The 20552-nt window shown below is 26.7% G+C and overlaps 4 protein-coding genes across 8 annotated transcripts; all 4 read right to left on the bottom strand.

Moving 5' to 3' along the window:
* Positions 1-306: 306 nt before the first annotated feature.
* On the bottom strand, positions 307-2568 carry LOC141528655 (clavesin-2-like). 2 transcript variants are annotated; one of them, XM_074244813.1, is made up of 5 exons: positions 2398-2568; positions 1288-1679; positions 889-1199; positions 712-808; positions 307-556 (listed from the first exon to the last, which is right to left on the bottom strand). In XM_074244813.1, exons 2-5 carry the CDS (start codon positions 1670-1672, stop codon positions 408-410), a joined length of 942 nt encoding a protein of 313 aa, XP_074100914.1. In that variant the 5' UTR covers positions 1673-1679; positions 2398-2568; the 3' UTR covers positions 307-407. The 2 variants fall into 2 exon arrangements, with proteins under 2 accessions (XP_074100914.1, XP_074100915.1); XM_074244814.1 differs by lacking the exon at positions 2398-2568 and having other exon boundaries at positions 1288-1721.
* A 698-nt stretch (positions 2569-3266) lies between these two features.
* LOC141528656 (clavesin-1-like) lies at positions 3267-6383 on the bottom strand. The gene is made up of 4 exons (XM_074244815.1): positions 5999-6383; positions 4683-4993; positions 3939-4032; positions 3267-3516 (listed from the first exon to the last, which is right to left on the bottom strand). Exons 1-4 carry the CDS (start codon positions 6381-6383, stop codon positions 3365-3367), a joined length of 942 nt encoding a protein of 313 aa, XP_074100916.1. The 3' UTR covers positions 3267-3364.
* A 632-nt stretch (positions 6384-7015) lies between these two features.
* Positions 7016-10199, bottom strand: LOC141528761 (clavesin-1-like). Its single transcript, XM_074244976.1, has 5 exons — positions 10034-10199; positions 8921-9312; positions 8521-8831; positions 7538-7631; positions 7016-7462 (listed from the first exon to the last, which is right to left on the bottom strand). Exons 2-5 carry the CDS (start codon positions 9303-9305, stop codon positions 7311-7313), a joined length of 942 nt encoding a protein of 313 aa, XP_074101077.1. The 5' UTR covers positions 9306-9312; positions 10034-10199; the 3' UTR covers positions 7016-7310.
* A 251-nt stretch (positions 10200-10450) lies between these two features.
* Positions 10451-19266, bottom strand: LOC141528573 (clavesin-1). Of its 4 annotated transcripts, none has more exons than XM_074244695.1 (5): positions 19138-19266; positions 13302-13693; positions 11985-12295; positions 11561-11654; positions 10451-11146 (listed from the first exon to the last, which is right to left on the bottom strand). In XM_074244695.1, the coding sequence occupies exons 2-5, from the start codon at positions 13684-13686 to the stop codon at positions 10995-10997; spliced, it is 942 nt and encodes a 313-aa protein (XP_074100796.1). In that variant the 5' UTR covers positions 13687-13693; positions 19138-19266; the 3' UTR covers positions 10451-10994. The 4 variants fall into 4 exon arrangements, with proteins under 4 accessions (XP_074100796.1, XP_074100795.1, XP_074100797.1 ...); XM_074244694.1 differs by lacking the exon at positions 19138-19266 and adding an exon at positions 16276-16431; XM_074244696.1 differs by lacking the exon at positions 19138-19266 and adding an exon at positions 16285-16424.
* Between the last annotated feature and the right edge of the window lie 1286 nt (positions 19267-20552).

The following is a 20552-nucleotide window of genomic DNA, read 5'->3' as shown; positions in this document are numbered from 1 at the left end:
TAGTAACAACTTGAGCATTTGTGTAGGTGACGTTTGTCCAAAAAATATTGATACTAGTATTATGATAAACACATGTAATAATCTTTCGATCACGGTTCAAAACATTCAAATTTGTTATTTAGTATACCGTCGGTACATTTAATTCGAGAAGTAATTTTAATACAGCTGATACAATTTCGAATTTATTACAGATTTGTTTATTCATTGATTTAATAAGTATATAAATCGACGTATACAAGCTTACTGATATTGAAACAAAATTTTTCAGTAAGTTATTTACATAATAAGCAGGATGTGGAAAAAAAATTGGATAAATTTTTTAATTTATTTTCCATTAATTTAAATATACACTTGTAATTTTTAACAGATTTTTTACATAAACATTCAATACATAGTTAATTAATATTCTAATCAACTTCAAGTTTTCGAAATGAGCCAGAGACACTGCCGAAAATATCCGTAAGTGAACACGCGTTTTTTTGTGACACATCTATGTACATATCATCAAGAGCTATTAACTCTTCTCGTTTTTCATGCAATTTTACTTTAAATGCAGCTAAAAATTAGTAAATTATTATTTATAAATCAGCAGAAAAAAAAAGTTAGTAAAAACTATCAACAAATTAATTTCTTGTCTCAACAAACCCCATTTTTTCAAAAGAAAAATTTTTTCTCAGTTCAATTATCATAGATAGGGTATCAAATACTCACCAATCATATCAGCGATTGGTACATCACCACCGTATTCTTTGGGCAGAATTTTAGGATCGAGTTTTTTTTTTTTCAATTCCTCTACTTCTGTACAAAGCTAGCAATTGAATGAAAAGAATAAAAATAAAATAAAGACTAACGAGTTTAATTATTCAGCCTTATAAAAATAATTCTTACCGTGATTCTCTCTTGATGTTTGTTAGTGAAAAGCGACACACAAAATTCAGTTACTTTAGTGGCGTAATTCGGAACATTGACCATGCATGACATTTTGTGTCGCATGGGAATCCCATTTTGAATCCAGCTAAGTAAGTTTCGAATCTCTGTGAATAATAACATGGTTACGTGGCTCATAGTCATTCCAGCATCGTCGTAAATATACGTGTATCCTCGTACTTGATTCTCTTCATCGGTTATCAATGCTTCAAATGCCAAAGTATGAGCTCTTACTACTTGATGACTCGTGTATTTGTGTGGATCAATTTGAGCTGATAATTTTGATTATTTATCATTAAAATATACCTGAATATATCAAGTGGTTTCTTTTTCAGTGTATGAAACAAAAATTAACTTTACCAGTACGCATCAAAACGACTTTTCTTCCATACTGATCCCTTTCGAGCAACGAAAAGATATATCCGCAGTCAATAATCGCTTCCATAACAGGATCTTTGATATCTAAATTTGGAAACCATTCGGAGGACAATTGTCTGGCGTGTAAGTAGCGTTCCAGCATGGCTTGTGCTATGGGCAAACTAAACTTATTGGTTCTCAAAAATCGGAGCAAAAATTCAGGATCAGTACGACACCGTTTTATTGAAGGGTGCTTCAGTATCCAGGCTCGAAATTGTTCCAACGCCTGACTTCTCATGTTCTCATCTTCCCGTAATTCTGCCAAGGCAATCGCTTGGGTTTCTTTGCTGAGAGTACATTTATAGTCTATTTTATTGTCCTCGCCCATATTCAATCTGCAATTTGTAATTAAGAAGAAAAATAAGTAAAAGATTATTTCAAACAATTCCATCAAATGTTACATGGTAAACTTCATAAGTTTACCAGGGGGTTAAAGTGAGGTAGATCGTCAACTCCGCTGTTCATCTTACAGCAACAAAGAAAGTTTATTTCTAATGTATATAACTCAAATCTATACTGATATTATAAAGAAAAAAAAATTTGATGGTTTGTTTGCGTTTAATAGGATCCGAAACTATTTAACGGATTTGAAAAATTCTTTCACTGTTTGAAAGCCACACTATCCCTGGCTGACATGCACAGAAAAAAAAATTAACTTGATTCAAGAGAAAATTCTTGAACCAAAAATATAATTTTGAAGAGAGTAATTGTCTTCAATCAAGACGAAAAATTCTTGAAACAAGTAAAAATCCCTTAAATCAAGAAAAATTTCCTTAAATCAAGAATTTTTCTCCTCAAATCAAAAATATTAAGCTCTTCAAAAATATATACTTGATTCAAGAACATTTTTATTTCTGTATAGGCTATGTAATATTTTCAAATTTTTGTTAAATACCCGTGCAACGTGGTTCTCTAATCGTTGAAATTGTTTCAAAAATTTTAATTCATAATTAATCACTCGAAGCGCATGATTAAAATTCAGAATAAATTTGTATAATTAATAGATTAATTTAAAAATTTTTAATGATAATTGCTTTACTTAACAATACTCACCGTTAACACTACAGTACAATTCAGAATACAAAGGTGTGGTTAACTATTTATCAGAATACCAGTCTCATCAATGATTCACGATCAATCATAGACGAACACTTTATTTTTAAAACTAAAATCTATTATGATAAATTAAGACTTTTAGTCAACTGAGTTCGTTTTTTGAGCATACCGCTGACCAATATCTTCATTACCCCACTTTTTATTTGTACAGTATACCTTTCTTATTATGTAAGAATTTCAATTGACCAGAATGAATTTAAAATTAGATTAGATTAGATTAGATAGACATTTTTTATGCAAATTAAATAAATAAAAAAAAAATTAACGATTAGTGTGATAGATCCTTAAAAATTTATGAGCGGTAGTTAAAAAAATAAAAAAAAACGATTAATAAATTTATAAATTCATAATTTTTAATTTTCTTACACATACAAACATTATATTTTAAAAATATATTTATCAACATATATACTTAAATTAACAATAAAACTACGAGATACTTGATAAATAAAAAGAACTTTTTATCTTTACGATCATAAATCAGAATCGATAACTCGTTAGTAACAAAAAAATAAAAATAAATTCAATGAAATAACTATTTAATTATCACAATCTTAAAATAATAATTCCAGGATACATTCGATAGATATTTTACTGAAAAAAATATTTCGAAAAATTTTAAACAATCATTAAGCTATCGGTTAAGTAATAACACTATTATAAAAAAGGAAAAAAAAATCATCATTGTGATTTTATTTGTTCATCGTCATCTTGGTAACTGACACCACCAACGCAACAGTTTTTAACTATATGCTGATTATTATACATTAAAAATACTATTATTTATCAATATAAATCTGTAAAAGTTGATCTATTAAAAAATTAGTATAAACAACACAACAATCCTTAATAAAAAAAACTATCGCGAATAAATGAACATATAAATTTATCAAAATTACAATTCTTAATCAACTTCGAGCTTTCGGAATGATCCAGATATACCACAGAGACCGTCTGAAACTGATGAACACGTGTCTTTTGGTGATACTTCTATGTACATATCATCAAGAGCCTTTGTCTCGTCACGCTTTTCACGCAATTTTTTTTTTAATACAGCTAAAAAATGACAAATTATTTTCATAGATTAATTATCGATTAGTAAGACATAAAAATATAAAATATACATAAATAAATAAGGTAATTATTTACAAGTGGGGTCTACAATTTTAATTTTCATTTTTTTGAACAAAATTTTTTTTTTTAATTTAAATGTATTGTTTTTTTGTTGAAAAATATACAATAAAAAAATTAAAAAATTTGATTACCACAATTTTAACAAATTTAAAAAAAAATTTAGAAATTTCTCAAAAAATTGTGAGCCATCGAACTATTAATTTTTTGATATTTTCGATATCACCACCATAAACCCACCGTAAAAATCAGCAGAATAAAAAAAACTAAAAAATGTTAATTTTTCATTTAGATATGGCCAAAAATATGTTTGACCCCACTGGTAAATAATTACCATAAATAATTACCGATCATATCAGCGAGTGGGACACTACCACCATATTCTTTAGGTAGAATTTTAGGATTTATTGCTTCCTTTAAATCTTCCGTACTTGTGTGAACCTAATAATGAAGAAAAAAAAATTAAACATTTACACGCAATCAGAAATTAAATCATTTTTAATAAATTAAAACCATGACTTCGTTATTTATAAGTAACTGGTCGATTCGTGCGAATATTGGACATAATATCTCGATCAAATAATAAATGGCTACATTATAAGTGAAAATAAAATTGATATTCATTACAATTTTTATAAATAAAATATTTTTCCTTAATTAACTTTTAACCCTGTTAAATTCACGCAGAAAAAATTTCTTTTAAAATATATGAGCAATGAGCAATGTTGTAATAAAAAATTAATTTGTTGAAAATTTTAAATAATTTTAATTCTTAGCTAAAGAAATCAAAATTTTTCTCAAAGTAACTTTTTTGTTAAAGAAAAAGGGGAAGGTTTGAGAAAAAATGATTTTGATGAAAATTCGCAAGCTGTCTATCTAAAATTGTTTTTTTCCAAATCAAAATAATTTTTTTTTTTCAACAAGAAATTTACTGTGAGAAAAATTTTGATTTTTCGAGCTTAAATTTTTGTCTATTTTTCTTCAATTGAGAAAAACATGAGCTTTAACTTGGTATTTGAATTTTTAAAGTTGGTAAAAGATTAAAAAAAAATTTAACACCTTTGAAGAAGAAAATATGTAAAAATCCTTACCATAATTCTCGCTCTGAGCTTGTCATTAAGAAGCGACAACGCAAAATCAATAACTTTAGTTGCATAATTCGGGATATTAATGAAATGCGTTTGCTTATGCCGCATCGGTGTGCTGCTTTGTATCCATCTGAGCAAGTTCCGAATATCCGTAAATGAAAAAGCACTAACGTGGCCCATGGTTAGTCCAGACTCGTCATTTACATGGGTGTAACCGCGGACTTGATTTTCTTCATCGTCCATCAATACTTCGGATACCAAGCTGTGCGCTCGGACCATTTGTGCAGAGGTGTACTTGTATGGATCAAATCGACCTATAATTTTATTTATGGAACAATTAATCACGCATCAAAATTATTTGCTTGTAATCATAAAAAAAGGTTACGATAAAAATAATTTGTACAACTTTTAAAAATAATTCTTGAATATTGTAACAGGGTAAAATGTACCCTGAATCAATAATTCATATCGATAATCGTTCGACGCAGCACTAGCGTCACAGCAGCATCGAAACTGTTACAATATCCTGATATTTATTACGATATACTAGTCATTAAACTTTGCTCTTTCTTTTCAAGTAAATCACGTTTAGTGATAAAGTTATATTTAACATTTTTTGATAATTGTCTTCAGTAAAAACATTTTTTTTTTTATATTAATAATTAATCAATAGAATGTGACTGTTTAACAAGTTCTCGATTTGTTTATAAAATACTTTCTTATTTTAAATGTAAACTCGTGTTTCCTTTTTAATATTTTGCTTGATCACATTATCAGTTGAAGGATATCTTCAATTATTTCTTCCATTTATCGTCTATCTTACATTTTATCATAACATGTATTTTTATTTAAAATATGCGTATTTTTATGATTTTATTCAAGTTTGAATTGAAAATGTTTAAAAAAAAAGAATAACCTGACAGTTTTTATAAAAATAATTTAAAAGAAATACTCCAATCTTATAAATATTTAAAAAAATAATTTTTTGTTTGTAATCAATACTAAAAAATTTCGCTGTTTTGACAAAATTACAAATTTGAACTTTTTATATAATGTTACTTGTTCCAGAAAATACGACAATTATTTTTGTTTTAGTAACTAAAAATTTATGGTAAAAAAAACACGTCTAGTTTTTAAAAACTTAAAATAATTCGACAAAAAATTAACTAATAAAAAAACTCATTCGTGGCTTTCAAAAATAATAATAACGTAACTCACAGCAAAGAAGTGTTTAATAGAGAATAACAGAAAAAGTCATTAATATTTATTACATAACTCACATTTTTTTAGCTTCTCGTTGTAAAACAAACAATACTTACCAGCACTAGTCAGAATGACTTGTCTTCCATGTTCATCTTTCTCTAACAACGGGACGATATAACCGTTGTCAATAATAGCTTCCATGTCAGGGTCGTTGATGTCCAGATTTTGGAACCAGTCAGAGTACAGTTGTCTGGCGTGTAAGTAGCGTTCCAGCATGGCTTGTGCTATGGGCAAACTAAACTTCTTGGTTCTCAAAAATCGGAGCAAAAATCCAGGATCAGTACGACACCGTTTTATTGAAGGGTGCTTCAGTATCCAGTCTCGAAATTGCTCCAATGCCTGGTTTCTAATGTTCTCATCTTCGCGCAATTCCTCCATGGCAATTTTTTGTGTTTCTTTACTGAGACTACACTTGTAATTTATTTCGTTTTGCACACCCATCTTGTATCTACTGTTACAAGTTAAAAAAACTTTTTTTAATCAGCAAATTTTGCAGTCAGAAGTTTGAATTTAAACAACTGTATTTGAGAATCAGTTCACTGAATTATTGCTATTAAAAGAATTTATCATCAATTATTTGAAATAATATTTTAATGTGATATAAAAAGACACAAATGATATGTGTAAACGAGTTTGAGTTCAACGGATAAGTAAAAAAATTTTTTTTGTCACACTTTCAGCTGTATTTAAAATTTAATGATTTAAAAATTTTGAATTTTTGATAATTTTGCAAAATTGGAAATAAATGAGTATGATTTTTATTTGTATCAAAATTTATATTTTTCACAATTCAATTACTAATTTCTTCGCTTTGCATAAAAATTTTTATTATTGTTTATGAAAAAAATTTGGAAAATCCAAAAGTGCACGCCTCATAATTTTAAATTGATTATTATAAAATACAAAAAGGACTTTTAAATTTTTTGCTCCATTGTCCACCCAGAAAAGAAAAGGTACTGTGTATGTATTGTAAACGAACCTTATTTACATAGATATAGATATGCAAACGATTAGTGGATTTTTTAGTTTATTCCTAATTATAAATAAACTACATTGAATTTTAGACCGTGATTTTCGCCTCGGCCAACAATTACATGTGATCTGAGGTTTTTCTTCTTTTCCTTCCCAAGGGGTGTAATATACTATTCCATTACAGCGAACATTAACACTCTACTCGAAATTAATGTACACTTTTAACATATTTAATTCGGAATAAACACAATTTCCTATTTGATGCAGATTAATATTTATTGATTGACTTAATACATATATAAATCGACACATACATACTTATTGATGTCAAAAAAATTTTTTTGAGTGGGTTTTCTTAGCATAAACAAGATATAGAAGAAATAGTTGACAGATATTTTATTCATCTTCAAGTTTTCGGAACGAGCCAGAAACACCTTCGGAAATATCTGTAAGTAAAGACTTACGTTCTTCTGGTGATATTTCAATGTGCATATCATCAAGGGCTTTTAACTCTTCATGTTTTTCACGCAATTTTTTCTTAAATGCAGCTAAAAATTAAAAAACTAATGTATTATTCTTGTAAATTTTTCGTGACTAAAAAAAAAAAAGTAATAAATATGTACCAATCATGTCAGTAAGTGGAACATCACCACCGTATTCTTTGGGCAGAATTTTAGGATTGATTACTTTTTTTAACTTTTCTATATTTTTATAAACCTATTAATTATGAAAAATAAAATGATATCAGTCGAGAGATGATTTTTAATAAAATTAAGATTATATTCATAAAAAAATTTTTTGATATGGCCTAATATATCCTATCATGACTTGAGATGGCCATGTAAAGATTAAATTGTAAAATGTGGTCATATATAATTTTTTGATCAAATGTAGTGTTGAAAATCTCCAACGGAGGGCGCATGGTCGCAGAATTATCTTCTTTAAAGAGAGTTAATTATAAGGTGTTAGAGCATGTAATAAAAATAATTTTTTTTTAATTTTCTAAAAAATTTATCTCACATTAGATTTTGTTTAATCAACGACCAAACTACTTTTTTCTTAATAAGACAATTCTTAAATTGTTATAAACATTGCTAGACATAATATAACTGATGTAAAAATTGCTAGACAAATAAAAACTTGAAAATTTGTCATAAGTTATTTTTTTATTTTTATTTATAGCCTTATAGATTTTTTTAAATGATTTTCTTTATTCATTGATCTTTAATGTGACTGTGATAAGGATAAATTTAGTGTAATACATAAAATTATAAATGAACTAATTATAAGTAAAAGTGAAATTAAGACCTTAAATCCTTGATTCTCCTTTTAAATAATTATTTACCAAATGAATACCGATGTAATTCTAAATCAAATTTACCTAAATTTATTTGAAATATTCTTACTTGTATAATTGTTCTATGTACTTACAAATATGTTTAGTTATGTAACAAATGTATTTACGATGTAATGAAATTTGTCATTTGGCCTGAGCTTTGGCATTAATAAACAAAATTCTAAAATTCTAAATTCTACAGAGTCAGATTAGATCGTATTAAAAAATTTTTTTACGGGTAATTTCATCATTTATAAAAATAATCTTTACCATAATACTGTCCTTGAATTTATCATTAAGAAGTGACACACAAAAATCGATAACTTTAGTGGCATTCTTCGGAACATTGAATAAATACGCCATTTTCTGCTGCATCGGAATTCCATTTTGAATCCAACTAACCAGTTTTCGAATCTCCGATATTGACAACAAGCCCAAATGGTTCATAGTCATCCCAGAAAAGTCATACACATATGTGTAACCCCGCACTTGATTTTCTTCATCGTCAATAACTGCTTCAAATGCTAAAGTCTGAGATCTCATCAATTGTGAGCCGGTGTATTTATGTGCATCAAATCGACCTAATTATATCGTTTGTTTGTCAGTAAAATGCATTAAGTTGTTTTTTTTTTTTTTTTTTTTTAATGCATGAAGTATGAATGAAGCTTACCAATAGACGACATAATAACTTGTCTTCCGTACTGATCCCTTTCAAGCAACGGAAGCATATAACCGCCGTCAATAATTGCTTTAATAGCAGGATCATCAATGTCCAAATTTTGGAACCAATCGGAAGATAATTGTCTGGACTGTAAGTAATATTTCAGCATGTCTTCTGCCATGGGCAAACTAAACTTATTGGTTCTCAAAAATCGGAGCAAAAATTCAGGATCAGTACGACACCGTTTTATTGAAGGGTGCTTCAGTATCCAGGCTCGAAATTGTTCCAACGCCTGACTTCTCATGTTCTCATCTTCCCGTAATTCTGCCAAGGCAATCGCTTGGGTTTCTTTGCTGAGAGTACATTTATAGTCTATTTTATTGTCCTCGCCCATATTCAATCTGCAATTTGTAATTAAGAAGAAAAATAAGTAAAAGATTATTTCAAACAATTCCATCAAATGTTACATGGTAAACTTCATAAGTTTACCAGGGGGTTAAAGTGAGGTAGATCGTCAACTCCGCTGTTCATCTTACAGCAACAAAGAAAGTTTATTTCTAATGTATATAACTCAAATCTATACTGATATTATAAAGAAAAAAAAATTTGATGGTTTGTTTGCGTTTAATAGGATCCGAAACTATTTAACGGATTTGAAAAATTCTTTCACTGTTTGAAAGCCACACTATCCCTGGCTGACATGCACAGAAAAAAAAAATTAACTTGATTCAAGAGAAAAATTCTTGAACCAAAAATATAATTTTGAAGAGAGTAATTGTCTTCAATCAAGACGAAAAATTCTTGAAACAAGTAAAAATCCCTTAAATCAAGAAAAATTTCCTTAAATCAAGAATTTTTCTCCTCAAATCAAAAATATTAAGCTCTTCAAAAATATATACTTGATTCAAGAACATTTTTATTTCTGTATAGGCTATGTAATATTTTCAAATTTTTGTTAAATACCCGTGCAACGTGGTTCTCTAATCGTTGAAATTGTTTCAAAAAATTTTAATTCATAATTAATCACTCGAAGCGCATGATTAAAATTCAGAATAAATTTGTATAATTAATAGATTAATTTAAAAATTTTTAATGATAATTGCTTTACTTAACAATACTCACCGTTAACACTACAGTACAATTCAGAATACAAAGGTGTGGTTAACTATTTATCAGAATACCAGTCTCATCAATGATTCACGATCAATCATAGACGAACACTTTATTTTTAAAACTAAAATCTATTATGATAAATTAAGACTTTTAGTCAACTGAGTTCGTTTTTTGAGCATACCGCTGACCAATATCTTCATTACCCCACTTTTTATTTGTACAGTATACCTTTCTTATTATGTAAGAATTTCAATTGACCAGAATGAATTTAAAATTAGATTAGATTAGATTAGATAGACATTTTTATGCAAATTAAATAAATAAAAAAAAATTAACGATTAGTGTGATAGATCCTTAAAAATTTATGAGCGGTAGTTAAAAAAATAAAAAAAACGATTAATAAATTTATAAATTCATAATTTTTAATTTTCTTACACATACAAACATTATATTTTAAAAATATATTTATCAACATATATACTTAAATTAACAATAAAACTACGAGATACTTGATAAATAAAAAGAACTTTTTATCTTTACGATCATAAATCAGAATCGATAACTCGTTAGTAACAAAAAAATAAAAATAAATTCAATGAAATAACTATTTAATTATCACAATCTTAAAATAATAATTCCAGGATACATTCGATAGATATTTTACTGAAAAAAATATTTCGAAAAATTTTAAACAATTATTAAGCTATCGGTTAAGTAATAACACTATTATAAAAAAGGAAAAAAAAATCATCATTGTGATTTTATTTGTTCATCGTCATCTTGGTAACTGACACCACCAACGCAACAGTTTTGAACTATATGCTGATTATTATACATTAAAAATACTATTTATCAATATAAATCTGTAAAAGTTGATCTATTAAAAAATTAGTATAAACAACACAACAATCCTTAATAAAAAAAACTATCGCGAATAAATGAACATATAAATTTATCAAAATTACAATTCTTAATCAACTTCGAGCTTTCGGAATGATCCAGATATACCACAGAGACCGTCTGAAACTGATGAACACGTGTCTTTTGGTGATACTTCTATGTACATATCATCAAGAGCCTTTATCTCGTCACGCTTTTCACGCAATTTTTTTTTTAATACAGCTAAAAAATGACAAATTATTTTCATAGATTAATTATCGATTAGTAAGACATAAAAATATAAAATATACATAAATAAATAAGGTAATTATTTACAAGTGGGGTCTACAATTTTAATTTTCATTTTTTTGAACAAAATTTTTTTTTAATTTAAATGTATTGTTTTTTTGTTGAAAAATATACAATAAAAAAATAAAAATTTGATTACCACAATTTTAACAAATTAAAAAAATTTAGAAATTTCTCAAAAATTGTGAGCCATCGAACTATTAATTTTTTGATATTTTCGATATCACCACCATAAACCCACCGTAAAAATCAGCAGAATAAAAAAAATTAAAAAATGTTAATTTTTCATTTAGATATGGCCAAAAATATGTTTGACCCCACTGGTAAATAATTACCATAAATAATTACCGATCATATCAGCGAGTGGGACACTACCACCATATTCTTTAGGTAGAATTTTAGGATTTATTGCTTCCTTTAAATCTTCCATACTTGTGTGAACCTAATAATGAAGAAAAAAAAATTAAACATTTACACGCAATCTCAAATAAAATAATTGTTACTAAATTAAAACCGTGACTTCGTAATTTATAATTAACTCGTCGATTCGTGCAAATATTGCACATAATATCTCAATCAAATAATAAAAGAAAATTACTTTGAGAAAAATTTTGATTTTCTAAGCTTCAATTTTTCGCATATTTTTCTCCAATTGAGGAAAACATGAGCTTTGACTTGGTATTTGAATTTTTAACGTTGGTAAGGGATTAAAAAAGATCTTACCATACAAACAAAAACACCTTTGAAGAAGAAAATATGTAATAATCCTTACCATAATTCTCGCTCTGAGCTTGTCATTAAGAAGCGACAGCGCAAAATCAATAACTTTAGTGGCATAATTCGGGATATTAATGAAATGCGTTTGCTTATGCCGCATCGGTGTGCTGCTTTGTATCCATCTGAGCAAGTTCCGAATATCCGTAAATGAAAAAGCACTAACGTGGCCCATGGTTAGTCCAGACTCGTCATTTACATGGGTGTAACCGCGGACTTGATTTTCTTCATCGTCCATCAATACTTCGGATACCAAGCTGTGCGCTCGGACCATTTGTGCAGAGGTGTACTTGTATGGATCAAATCGACCTATAATTTTATTTATGGAACAATTAATCACGCATCAAAATTATTTGCTTGTAATCATAAAAAAAGGTTACGATAAAAATAATTTGTACAACTTTTAAAAATAATTCTTGAATATTGTAACAGGGTAAAATGTACCCTGAATCAATAATTCATATCGATAATCGTTCGACGCAGCACTAGCGTCACAGCAGCATCGAAACTGTTATAATATCTTGACATTTATTACGATATACTAGTCATTAAACTTTGCTCTTTCTTATCAAGTAAATCAAGTTTAGTGATAAAGTTATATTTAACATGTTTTGATAATTGTCTTCAGTAAAAACATTTTTTTTTATATTAATAATTAATCAATAGAATGTGACTGTTTAACAAGTTCTCGATTTGTTTATAAAATACTTTCTTATTTTAAATGTAAACTCGTGTTTCCTTTTTAATATTTTGCTTGATCACATTATCAGTTGAAGGATATCTTCAATTATTTCTTCCATTTATCGTCTATCTTACATTTTATCATAACATGTATTTTTATTTAAAATATGCGTATTTTTATGATTTTATTCAAGTTTGAATTGAAAATGTTTAAAAAAAAAGAATAACCTGACAGTTTTTATAAAAATAATTTAAAAGAAATATTCCAATCTTATAAATATTTGAAAAAAAATAATTTTTTGTTTGTAATCAATACTAAAAAATTTCGCTGTTTTGACAAAATTACAAATTTGAACTTTTTATATAATGTTACTTGTTCCAGAAAATGCGACAATTATTTTTGTTTTAATAACTAAAAATTTATGGTAAAAAAAAAACACGTCTAGTTTTTAAAAACTTAAAATAATTCGACAAAAAATTAACTAAAAAAAAACTCATTCGTGGCTTTCAAAAATAATAATAACGTAACTTACAGCCAAGAAGTGTTTAATAGAGAATAACGGAAAAAGTCATTAATATTTATTACATAACTCATATTTTTTCAGCTTCTCGGTGTAAAACAAACAAAACTTACCAGCACAAGTCAGAATGACTTGTCTTCCATGTTCATCTTTCTCTAACAACGGGACGATATAACCGTTGTTAATAATAGCTTCCAAGTCAGGGTCGTTGATGTCCAGATTTTGGAACCAGTCGGAGTACAGTTGTCTGATCGTTAAGTAACGTTCCAGCATTTCTTGTGCCATAGGTAAACTGAATTTCTTGGTTCTCAAAAATCGGAGCAAAAATATCGGATCAGTACGACACCGTTTTATTGAAGGGTGTTTCAGTATCCAGGATCGAAATTGCTCCATCGCCTGGCTTCTTACGTTTTCATCTTCACGCAATTCTTCGAAGGCAACTGTTTGTAGATCTTCGCTGAGACCACATTTATAATCGAATTCATTGCCCATACCCATTTTTTATCTAAAATCAAAATAATACTAATTTCACTCTCATCCAAACGCACCAAAAGAAATATACTTTTATACAAAAATTATTCATTTTCCGCTTAAAAAATTTTTTTCACCGCCATTTGCCCTAATTTTTTTATCAATAAATTTCCGCAATAACTCTAAAAGAGGAGAACTGAGTCTCCGGTGTGAAATGAATTCGTATATAAAAAAACTCAATTCTCAATGTCAACTGAATATTTAAACAACGTTGCTTACAAATCGCATAAATATTAACATCATAATTTTCAAAATAAACACGACTTGTCATCTTTTTAAAGAATAAATACAAATAAAAGGAACAAATAAAGCGATGAGTATAATGTAATATACATTATTATGAATTATTACGTTATGGTAATCGTTGGCAAACTAGTTGTCATGTTAAGCACAGCGGATTTGTTACAAAGATACGCAGCCAGAATATCTAAGCACACTTTATTATATCACAGCGATAGAGGTCCAACAATTGTTAACTTGGTGAAGTCCTTTAACCCAGAAAGTGATCATTATTCTTATTATTATGTACCTATAGAACAAGACGCGCACTTCCAAAGTTGCGTCTTAGAACCTCCAAGTTGAGACTACGTTATTATCTGTTCTTTTATTATGTATGTATGGTAAGACTGTCCACGATTGGATAAGTTGTAGAAAGTACTTTATGTCACATAAAAAGGAAAGTGATCAAATGTTTTTAATAAAATATTCAGAGGCTAAAGCTGCTTGGAAAATAATTAGTTGTTGATAATTAAATATCATAATTTAAAACTAGTCAAATAATTGGGATTTGCGTAATTTTACAGAAATAGAGTTTTTGAGTTATGTCAGCTCGATAATTTACGGCATGGTGCTTTTTATTTATTTATTATTATAATTATATCCTCTTTCTTGGATACGGACAACTTGTATTATATTTATTAGAGGTGGCGAGGTGAGTGACGATGCTAATTATTTATTTCAAAATAATTTGGCCATGGCCTCGAGAAGTCTGAACGAAAGTTTATGCTTAGCGAATGCTTATGCTTTAGTAGTGTTATTATTATTATTTTTATTCATATTTTCGACTAAACTTTCTACTTTACTTTCTTAGGTAATTTTACTCTTAAACATTAAAGAGTTATTGTTTTTTTATTGACGAAAATATTGATCAAATATTTATTTTAAATTCTTAATAGCAGAAAATAATTTACGACTTTTCTGGCTCATGTAAAGGTGAATTTATAAATATACAAGTTATACTTGGCAATTTCTGGCTCGTTCCGAAAACTCAAGGTTAATAAAGAATTATAATATCGATTCATTTATACGTTTATTTATTAATAGCAATTTTTTATTGTAGATTGTTGTGATTTTTATGCTAATTTTTTAATCGGATAACTTTTAAAAATTTACAAACATATATATATACAACTTATACACTGAAATTTTTTTTTTTAATTTCTTTTAAAAAAAATTAGTTCGTTAAAAATTTTCACTAAATTTATTTCTTGATTGAAAAAATCGAATTTTTTCTTACAGTAATTTTTTTGTAGAAAAAAAAAATTTTATCGAGAGAACTTACGAATTTTCCTACAAAAATTTTTTTTCCACATTTGGAAAACTTTTTTTAAAAAAAAACAACTGTGAGACAAATTTTGATTTCTCCAGCTAAGAAATGAAATTTTTTTAAATTTCCAACAAATTAATTTCTTGTCATAAAATGCCAACTTTTTTCGTATATGTATGTAGCATTTACATTTTTTATATTTTTACTTATATGTTTACATTTATATTTTTCCGCAGGGGATAATAGTGTAATAATATAATCGATAGCTTAATAATTGTTTCATATATTTAAAAAAAATTTTTTTAATCAAGTATCTATCGAATTTTTACTGGAGTTATTGTTTTTATGTTTCATTTATTCAATTTATTTGTTTTTTCGTTAACTAACGAGTTCTCGATTCTAATTGATGATCGTAAAAATTAAAAATTATTTTTATTTATCAAATAAATAAATTTCATAATTTTGTTGTTAATTTAAGTATATATTTTTAGAATATAATGTTTGTTTGTGTAAAAAAATATAAGATTATGAATTTATAAATTTATCAATCGTCTTTCTTATTTTTTTAAATATTGCTCATTAGTTTTCGAAGAATCTGTCATTATAGTCCATAATGGTTGATTTAAATCTCAAAAAATGTATATGATCAGCACTTATTTCTAAACTCACTAATTTAAAATCGTAATTATCATCAATTTATTTGTCACTTAAAAGCTTCGAAGTTTAGAAATATTGAAAAATTTTTTTATCTAAAATTTTACAAAAACATTCTGTTTGAAAACTAATTAAAAAATGTTACTGAAAAAATTTATAAAATTCATAAATCATAAAATAATAATAATAAAATTTGACCCGCGGTTTTTTTTTTATTATCATGAATAATTATCCTTTTCATTGGATTTTTAAATTATTTACTAACTTGTTATTTTATTTCGATGTTAAAATAATAAAAATTACTATAACTGTTAATAGATAAAAAAAAATTAATCACTATATTTAGCAATACACACCGTACGCACTTGTAATCCCAACTGACGGATTTTGTAATATGTATGTAAAAAAAATAGATTGCTTAGACTATCGGTCAGGATACCAGTCACTTCAATGATCAACGATCAGTTAGCTACTAAATTACAAGTTTTGACCATAAGACAGCTTTTACTCAACTGAGTTCGTCCCTGAGCATGCCGCTGACCAATATCTCCATTACCCCACTTTTTATTTCTATAATAAACATCGTCCAGCAACATCACTTCCTCTTGTTCATGTATTTAATATTTGAGATAACAATCTATTATTTTCACGTCAATAAAACTTTTACTTATTTAGTGCATATTTACATTTAGTGTGAAGATTTAATTGTACGTTTTGGTACAAATTATGGTATACATGCTTTGAGATTACAATTAACAATTAGTGATTTAGTGTTTTGATTTTACTTTCTCTCTTTGGATGCTTGGATGAATAAGCCATTATTCTTTTATACACCGAGAGAAATTTTAATTTTAATTTCATTTTTATATGTAATATAATTATCTTTTATATTCCGGAAGAACTTTAACTTTTAAAAAATTTGTCAAGCTTGTAAAATTAAGTTTTCATCGCAAAATTTTTTTATTGCTCAAAATTATTCTAATTCAACCTATTTCTAAAAATTAAGTTGAAAAAAATTTTTTTTAGCATTATAGATATTTTACAAGTGAATATTGTCACAATTATCATTTTAAATTCATTCAGTTCTAATTTTACTAAGAATTTATTATTTTTTTGAACATATAGAATCAAATGATCAAAAATTTGTGTAATAAAATTTGAAAATTTCCGGTAAATATTTATAAGTGAGGTCAACCATTTTAATTTGCATTTTTTGAACAAAATTTTTATTTGATTTTATTGATATATTTTTTTTTAATATATTAAAAAATGAACAATTAAAAAAAAAATTTGATTATCACAATTTTAACAAATTTCCAAAAAAAGTTATAAATTGTTCGTTTTTTTATGTACTTTTTAAAAAAATATGTATCAAAAATATCAAAAAAAGATAAAGTAGAAATTTTATCCAAAAATATAAGAGCCAAGATTTTTTCCAACTTTTGAAGACAAAAAAGCTATCGAAATCTTTATTTTTTCTTTCACAGCATTTTTTATCATAAATCCGCCGTGAAAACAAGTAGAATTTAAAGAAAATTTTTAAATGTTAATTTTTCACTTATTTATGGCCCAAAATAATTACCAAATTTTCAATACACAAATTGTAACTCCCGCAAAAGAATTAAAAAATAAAGATAAAATGATCAACTTTTTTAAAGTGTAAAATACATGATAAAAAAAATTTTACCTTATCGAAGATTCAACATCATTATTTACAACAAACACGTTATCAAAAGCTTGTTTATTAAGTTACTCTTGAACTTCCGCGTTTTTATTTAAGAATTTTTCATCACATCATTAACTCAATTTGCGCAATACTTATAATTTAAAAATCATAATGTTGAAATATGAATGAATTTACCAAAATTGACCCGTTTTAAACTACAAATTATAATAAATGAGGCATTATTTGCAAATAATTACAATATTTAAAGTGTTGAGATTTACCAAATCTATTATCACGGAAATACAAATGTGTTGGACTGGTTCCAGGATGTTACAAGTTCAACTGAAGCCGGTTAGCGTATAACGGGACTTGCCTCACTTCTCGAATCGCAGTATTTTTAAAATGCTCATTTTTTACAATTATTCAACATACAAATTATTGATAAACCTATGCTTCCACCTTACTATATCAACACATTCTTTTTTATAATCAATATTTTTATTATTTATCTCCATATTTAATTAAAAATTTTGAGAGTTTATTTTTACGGAAAATCCTATTATGCTATTTATTATTATCATTTATTATCATTATTAGACATAATTTCCATTATAAAAATTTGTAACTACGCCACAAAAATTCAACAAATTTTTTTAAGCAATTTTTTAAGTAATTTTATCAAGTGTTAATTTTTTATTAGATAGTACAGTGTGAAGAAGTGATTAAAAGGATTATAAAACGTTACAAAATATCTCAAATCAAAACAACGAACTAAAATTGATCTCATGTTAACTGAAAAAACTTGAAAATTTTCTTCAAAGTTATCAGGATAAACAAATTTGGTGAGATTCACTGAAGATAAAAATAAATTAAAATTTATTATTGTAATTATTATTATTTAAATAATTTTACTTTTGTCAATTATACGAAATTTTTTCTTCAATTTTAATCAAAAGAAATTTTACTTTTGTTTTTTTTTTTTTTTTTAAATAAAAATGTACAATAAAAAAAATATCAGCAATTAAAAAAGTCGCCAAATTATTAAAAAAGAATCATAAATTATTATATTAAAATAAACAACAAGTGTCATTAATTTAAAGTAAATAATTAGCTCGTACTTAAAAAACTAACAAACAATCTAGTAAATCTAAATAAATTTGTTACATTTATTCAGAAAGTAGCTTTCATTTTTACGATACAACGAGCAATTAGAAAAAAGTGATTTCACGATAACACTTTCACTTTCAGTACCATATTTCCTCCATAAAAATTATTTAAAATACAAATAAAACTAGAATATAAATAAATCATATACTACACACTACATTTAGTAACAATAAAAATTGCAAGTATCATTAATTGAAGGTAAAAAAAATTATGTTAGACGTGTCCTACTTTCAAACGACAGTCACCTGCAAAAACTAATACTTTTCAAACCTATATTTAATTTTTATTGTTAAAAAACCCGCAAATAATAGTTCAGTGTAGTCTAATGTTAACGTTTAACAGTGAATGCTTTGAAAGTAAATGAATAAAAACCAAAAAGACTTACATTAGAACAGATGTCAATACTAATAAGTATTTAAAATGTGAACGGCTGAACGCGCGCAGGACTTTTCCCGTGAGTAACCCTGCGCGCGACTGAAAAGACCGCCAAGTTGAAACTCTCGGCAATCCTCTGCCAGTATATTCTTCTTCTATATATGTGATATATTGTATACTATGTACTATAGGTACACACAACTGCTATGGTGTGCATTTTTCCACTTCCACGCATGCGCAGTAGACTAGCGCGAGATTACATTCTCCGTCAGTGTACAATGTTGTCTATATTTTCTACTTATATAATTCGTGCCTACACATGTGCAGTAGATCTGCGTACAAGATTTTCTGATCTCGAAATTTCGATTTTTTTCGTCATTTTTTGGATTTATCAAGGTTGATTCGTTAAAATTAAGACGATAGTACCGAAAAATAGTCTTCTTGTCAACACAATGATTGAGAATTGTAATGATGCATTAAGTGAAGAGAAAAATCCCTGACATACTCTTCTCAAGACAATAACACATAATTACACTAATTATTTAATTTATTTCTCAAGGTTTAATATTTAAAATTTTATATTTAATATTTTGTGTTTTAATATCAGTAGCGATAATTATTTCCTTTATATTTTTTGTAATCTGGAATATTTTTGGTATTTACGTTAGACTTGAGCATTGGTCATAATTTAAACCAAACTATACGGAAAAATAAAATCAACTAGATTTGAGAAAAAAATTATCTTCCATAGAAAATTTTCTTTTAGACTGTTAAAAAAAATCCACAAAATTTTTTTTTAAACTGTTAATACTAATATAAAATAGTGCCACAATGCAAATTTCAATTTTATTTTTGGATAATGAGATTTTTTCCCAATCTTTGTAATTTTATCACTAATTGACGGCTTATCATTATGACAAAAGCAAAGTATATATTTGTAGAAAATTAAACGCTCGACAAAAAAGGTTGTCAATTATTTTTTGATAAATTTTCTTTTTCAAAAGTCACTCGAGGTCAAAGTTGAACTACCAAAAAATTAAAAGGCTTTATATTATTTTAGTAAAATTAACCAACTGATTACGAATTTAGGTACAAAGCTGTCTTTTTTTAATTTTTAAAATATTTACTAACCCTTTAGTAGCATCAAATTTTTAACTGTTGTTTTTTATCATCAAAATTTATCATTTGAACGTATTTTTTATATTTCAACATATTTTTTCAGTTTGAATTATTATCACGGGAACTTTTTTAAACCACAACGAAAAATCCTTAGTTTAAGACAAATTTACTCAAGCTCAGGACAATTTTTTAGTTGAAAAATTTTTCAGCTTTATTTAAAATGATCTAATTCTATTAATTCGGCAATTTTCGTAACATCAAGTTATTCCGTCAGAAACTCGATAAATTATTAAAATTAAAACCCAA

The sequence above is a fragment of the Cotesia typhae genome, unplaced genomic scaffold (assembly GCF_013202065.1).
Source record: "Cotesia typhae breed Kobodo isofemale line unplaced genomic scaffold, CoteBio_Ctyphae contig_44, whole genome shotgun sequence".
Taxonomy (NCBI): domain Eukaryota; kingdom Metazoa; phylum Arthropoda; class Insecta; order Hymenoptera; family Braconidae; genus Cotesia; species Cotesia typhae.
This window is presented reverse-complemented; position numbering and strand designations above follow the sequence as displayed.

Excerpts from the sequence above, each read along its gene's own strand:
- LOC141528655 (XM_074244813.1), bottom strand. The coding sequence starts at position 1,672 with ATGGGCGAGGACAATAAAATAGACTATAAATGTACTCTCAGCAAAGAA. Across the intron at positions 1,200-1,287 it reads AGTCGTTTTGATGCGTACTG|CTCAAATTGATCCACACAAA; the intron begins GTAAAGTTAATT and ends CAAAATTATCAG. Across the intron at positions 809-888 it reads AACATCAAGAGAGAATCACG|CTTTGTACAGAAGTAGAGGA; the intron begins GTAAGAATTATT and ends TTCAATTGCTAG.
- LOC141528656 (XM_074244815.1), bottom strand. The coding sequence starts at position 6,383 with ATGGGTGTGCAAAACGAAATAAATTACAAGTGTAGTCTCAGTAAAGAA. Across the intron at positions 4,994-5,998 it reads AGTCATTCTGACTAGTGCTG|GTCGATTTGATCCATACAAG; the intron begins GTAAGTATTGTT and ends ATAAAATTATAG. Across the intron at positions 4,033-4,682 it reads AGCTCAGAGCGAGAATTATG|GTTCACACAAGTACGGAAGA; the intron begins GTAAGGATTTTT and ends CTTCATTATTAG.
- LOC141528761 (XM_074244976.1), bottom strand. The coding sequence starts at position 9,305 with ATGGGCGAGGACAATAAAATAGACTATAAATGTACTCTCAGCAAAGAA. Across the intron at positions 8,832-8,920 it reads AGTTATTATGTCGTCTATTG|GTCGATTTGATGCACATAAA; the intron begins GTAAGCTTCATT and ends CGATATAATTAG. Across the intron at positions 7,463-7,537 it reads TCCACTTACTGACATGATTG|CTGCATTTAAGAAAAAATTG; the intron begins GTACATATTTAT and ends TTTAATTTTTAG.
- LOC141528573 (XM_074244695.1), bottom strand. The coding sequence starts at position 13,686 with ATGGGTATGGGCAATGAATTCGATTATAAATGTGGTCTCAGCGAAGAT. Across the intron at positions 11,655-11,984 it reads AGCTCAGAGCGAGAATTATG|GTTCACACAAGTATGGAAGA; the intron begins GTAAGGATTATT and ends CTTCATTATTAG. Across the intron at positions 11,147-11,560 it reads CCCACTCGCTGATATGATCG|CTGTATTAAAAAAAAAATTG; the intron begins GTAATTATTTAT and ends GTCATTTTTTAG.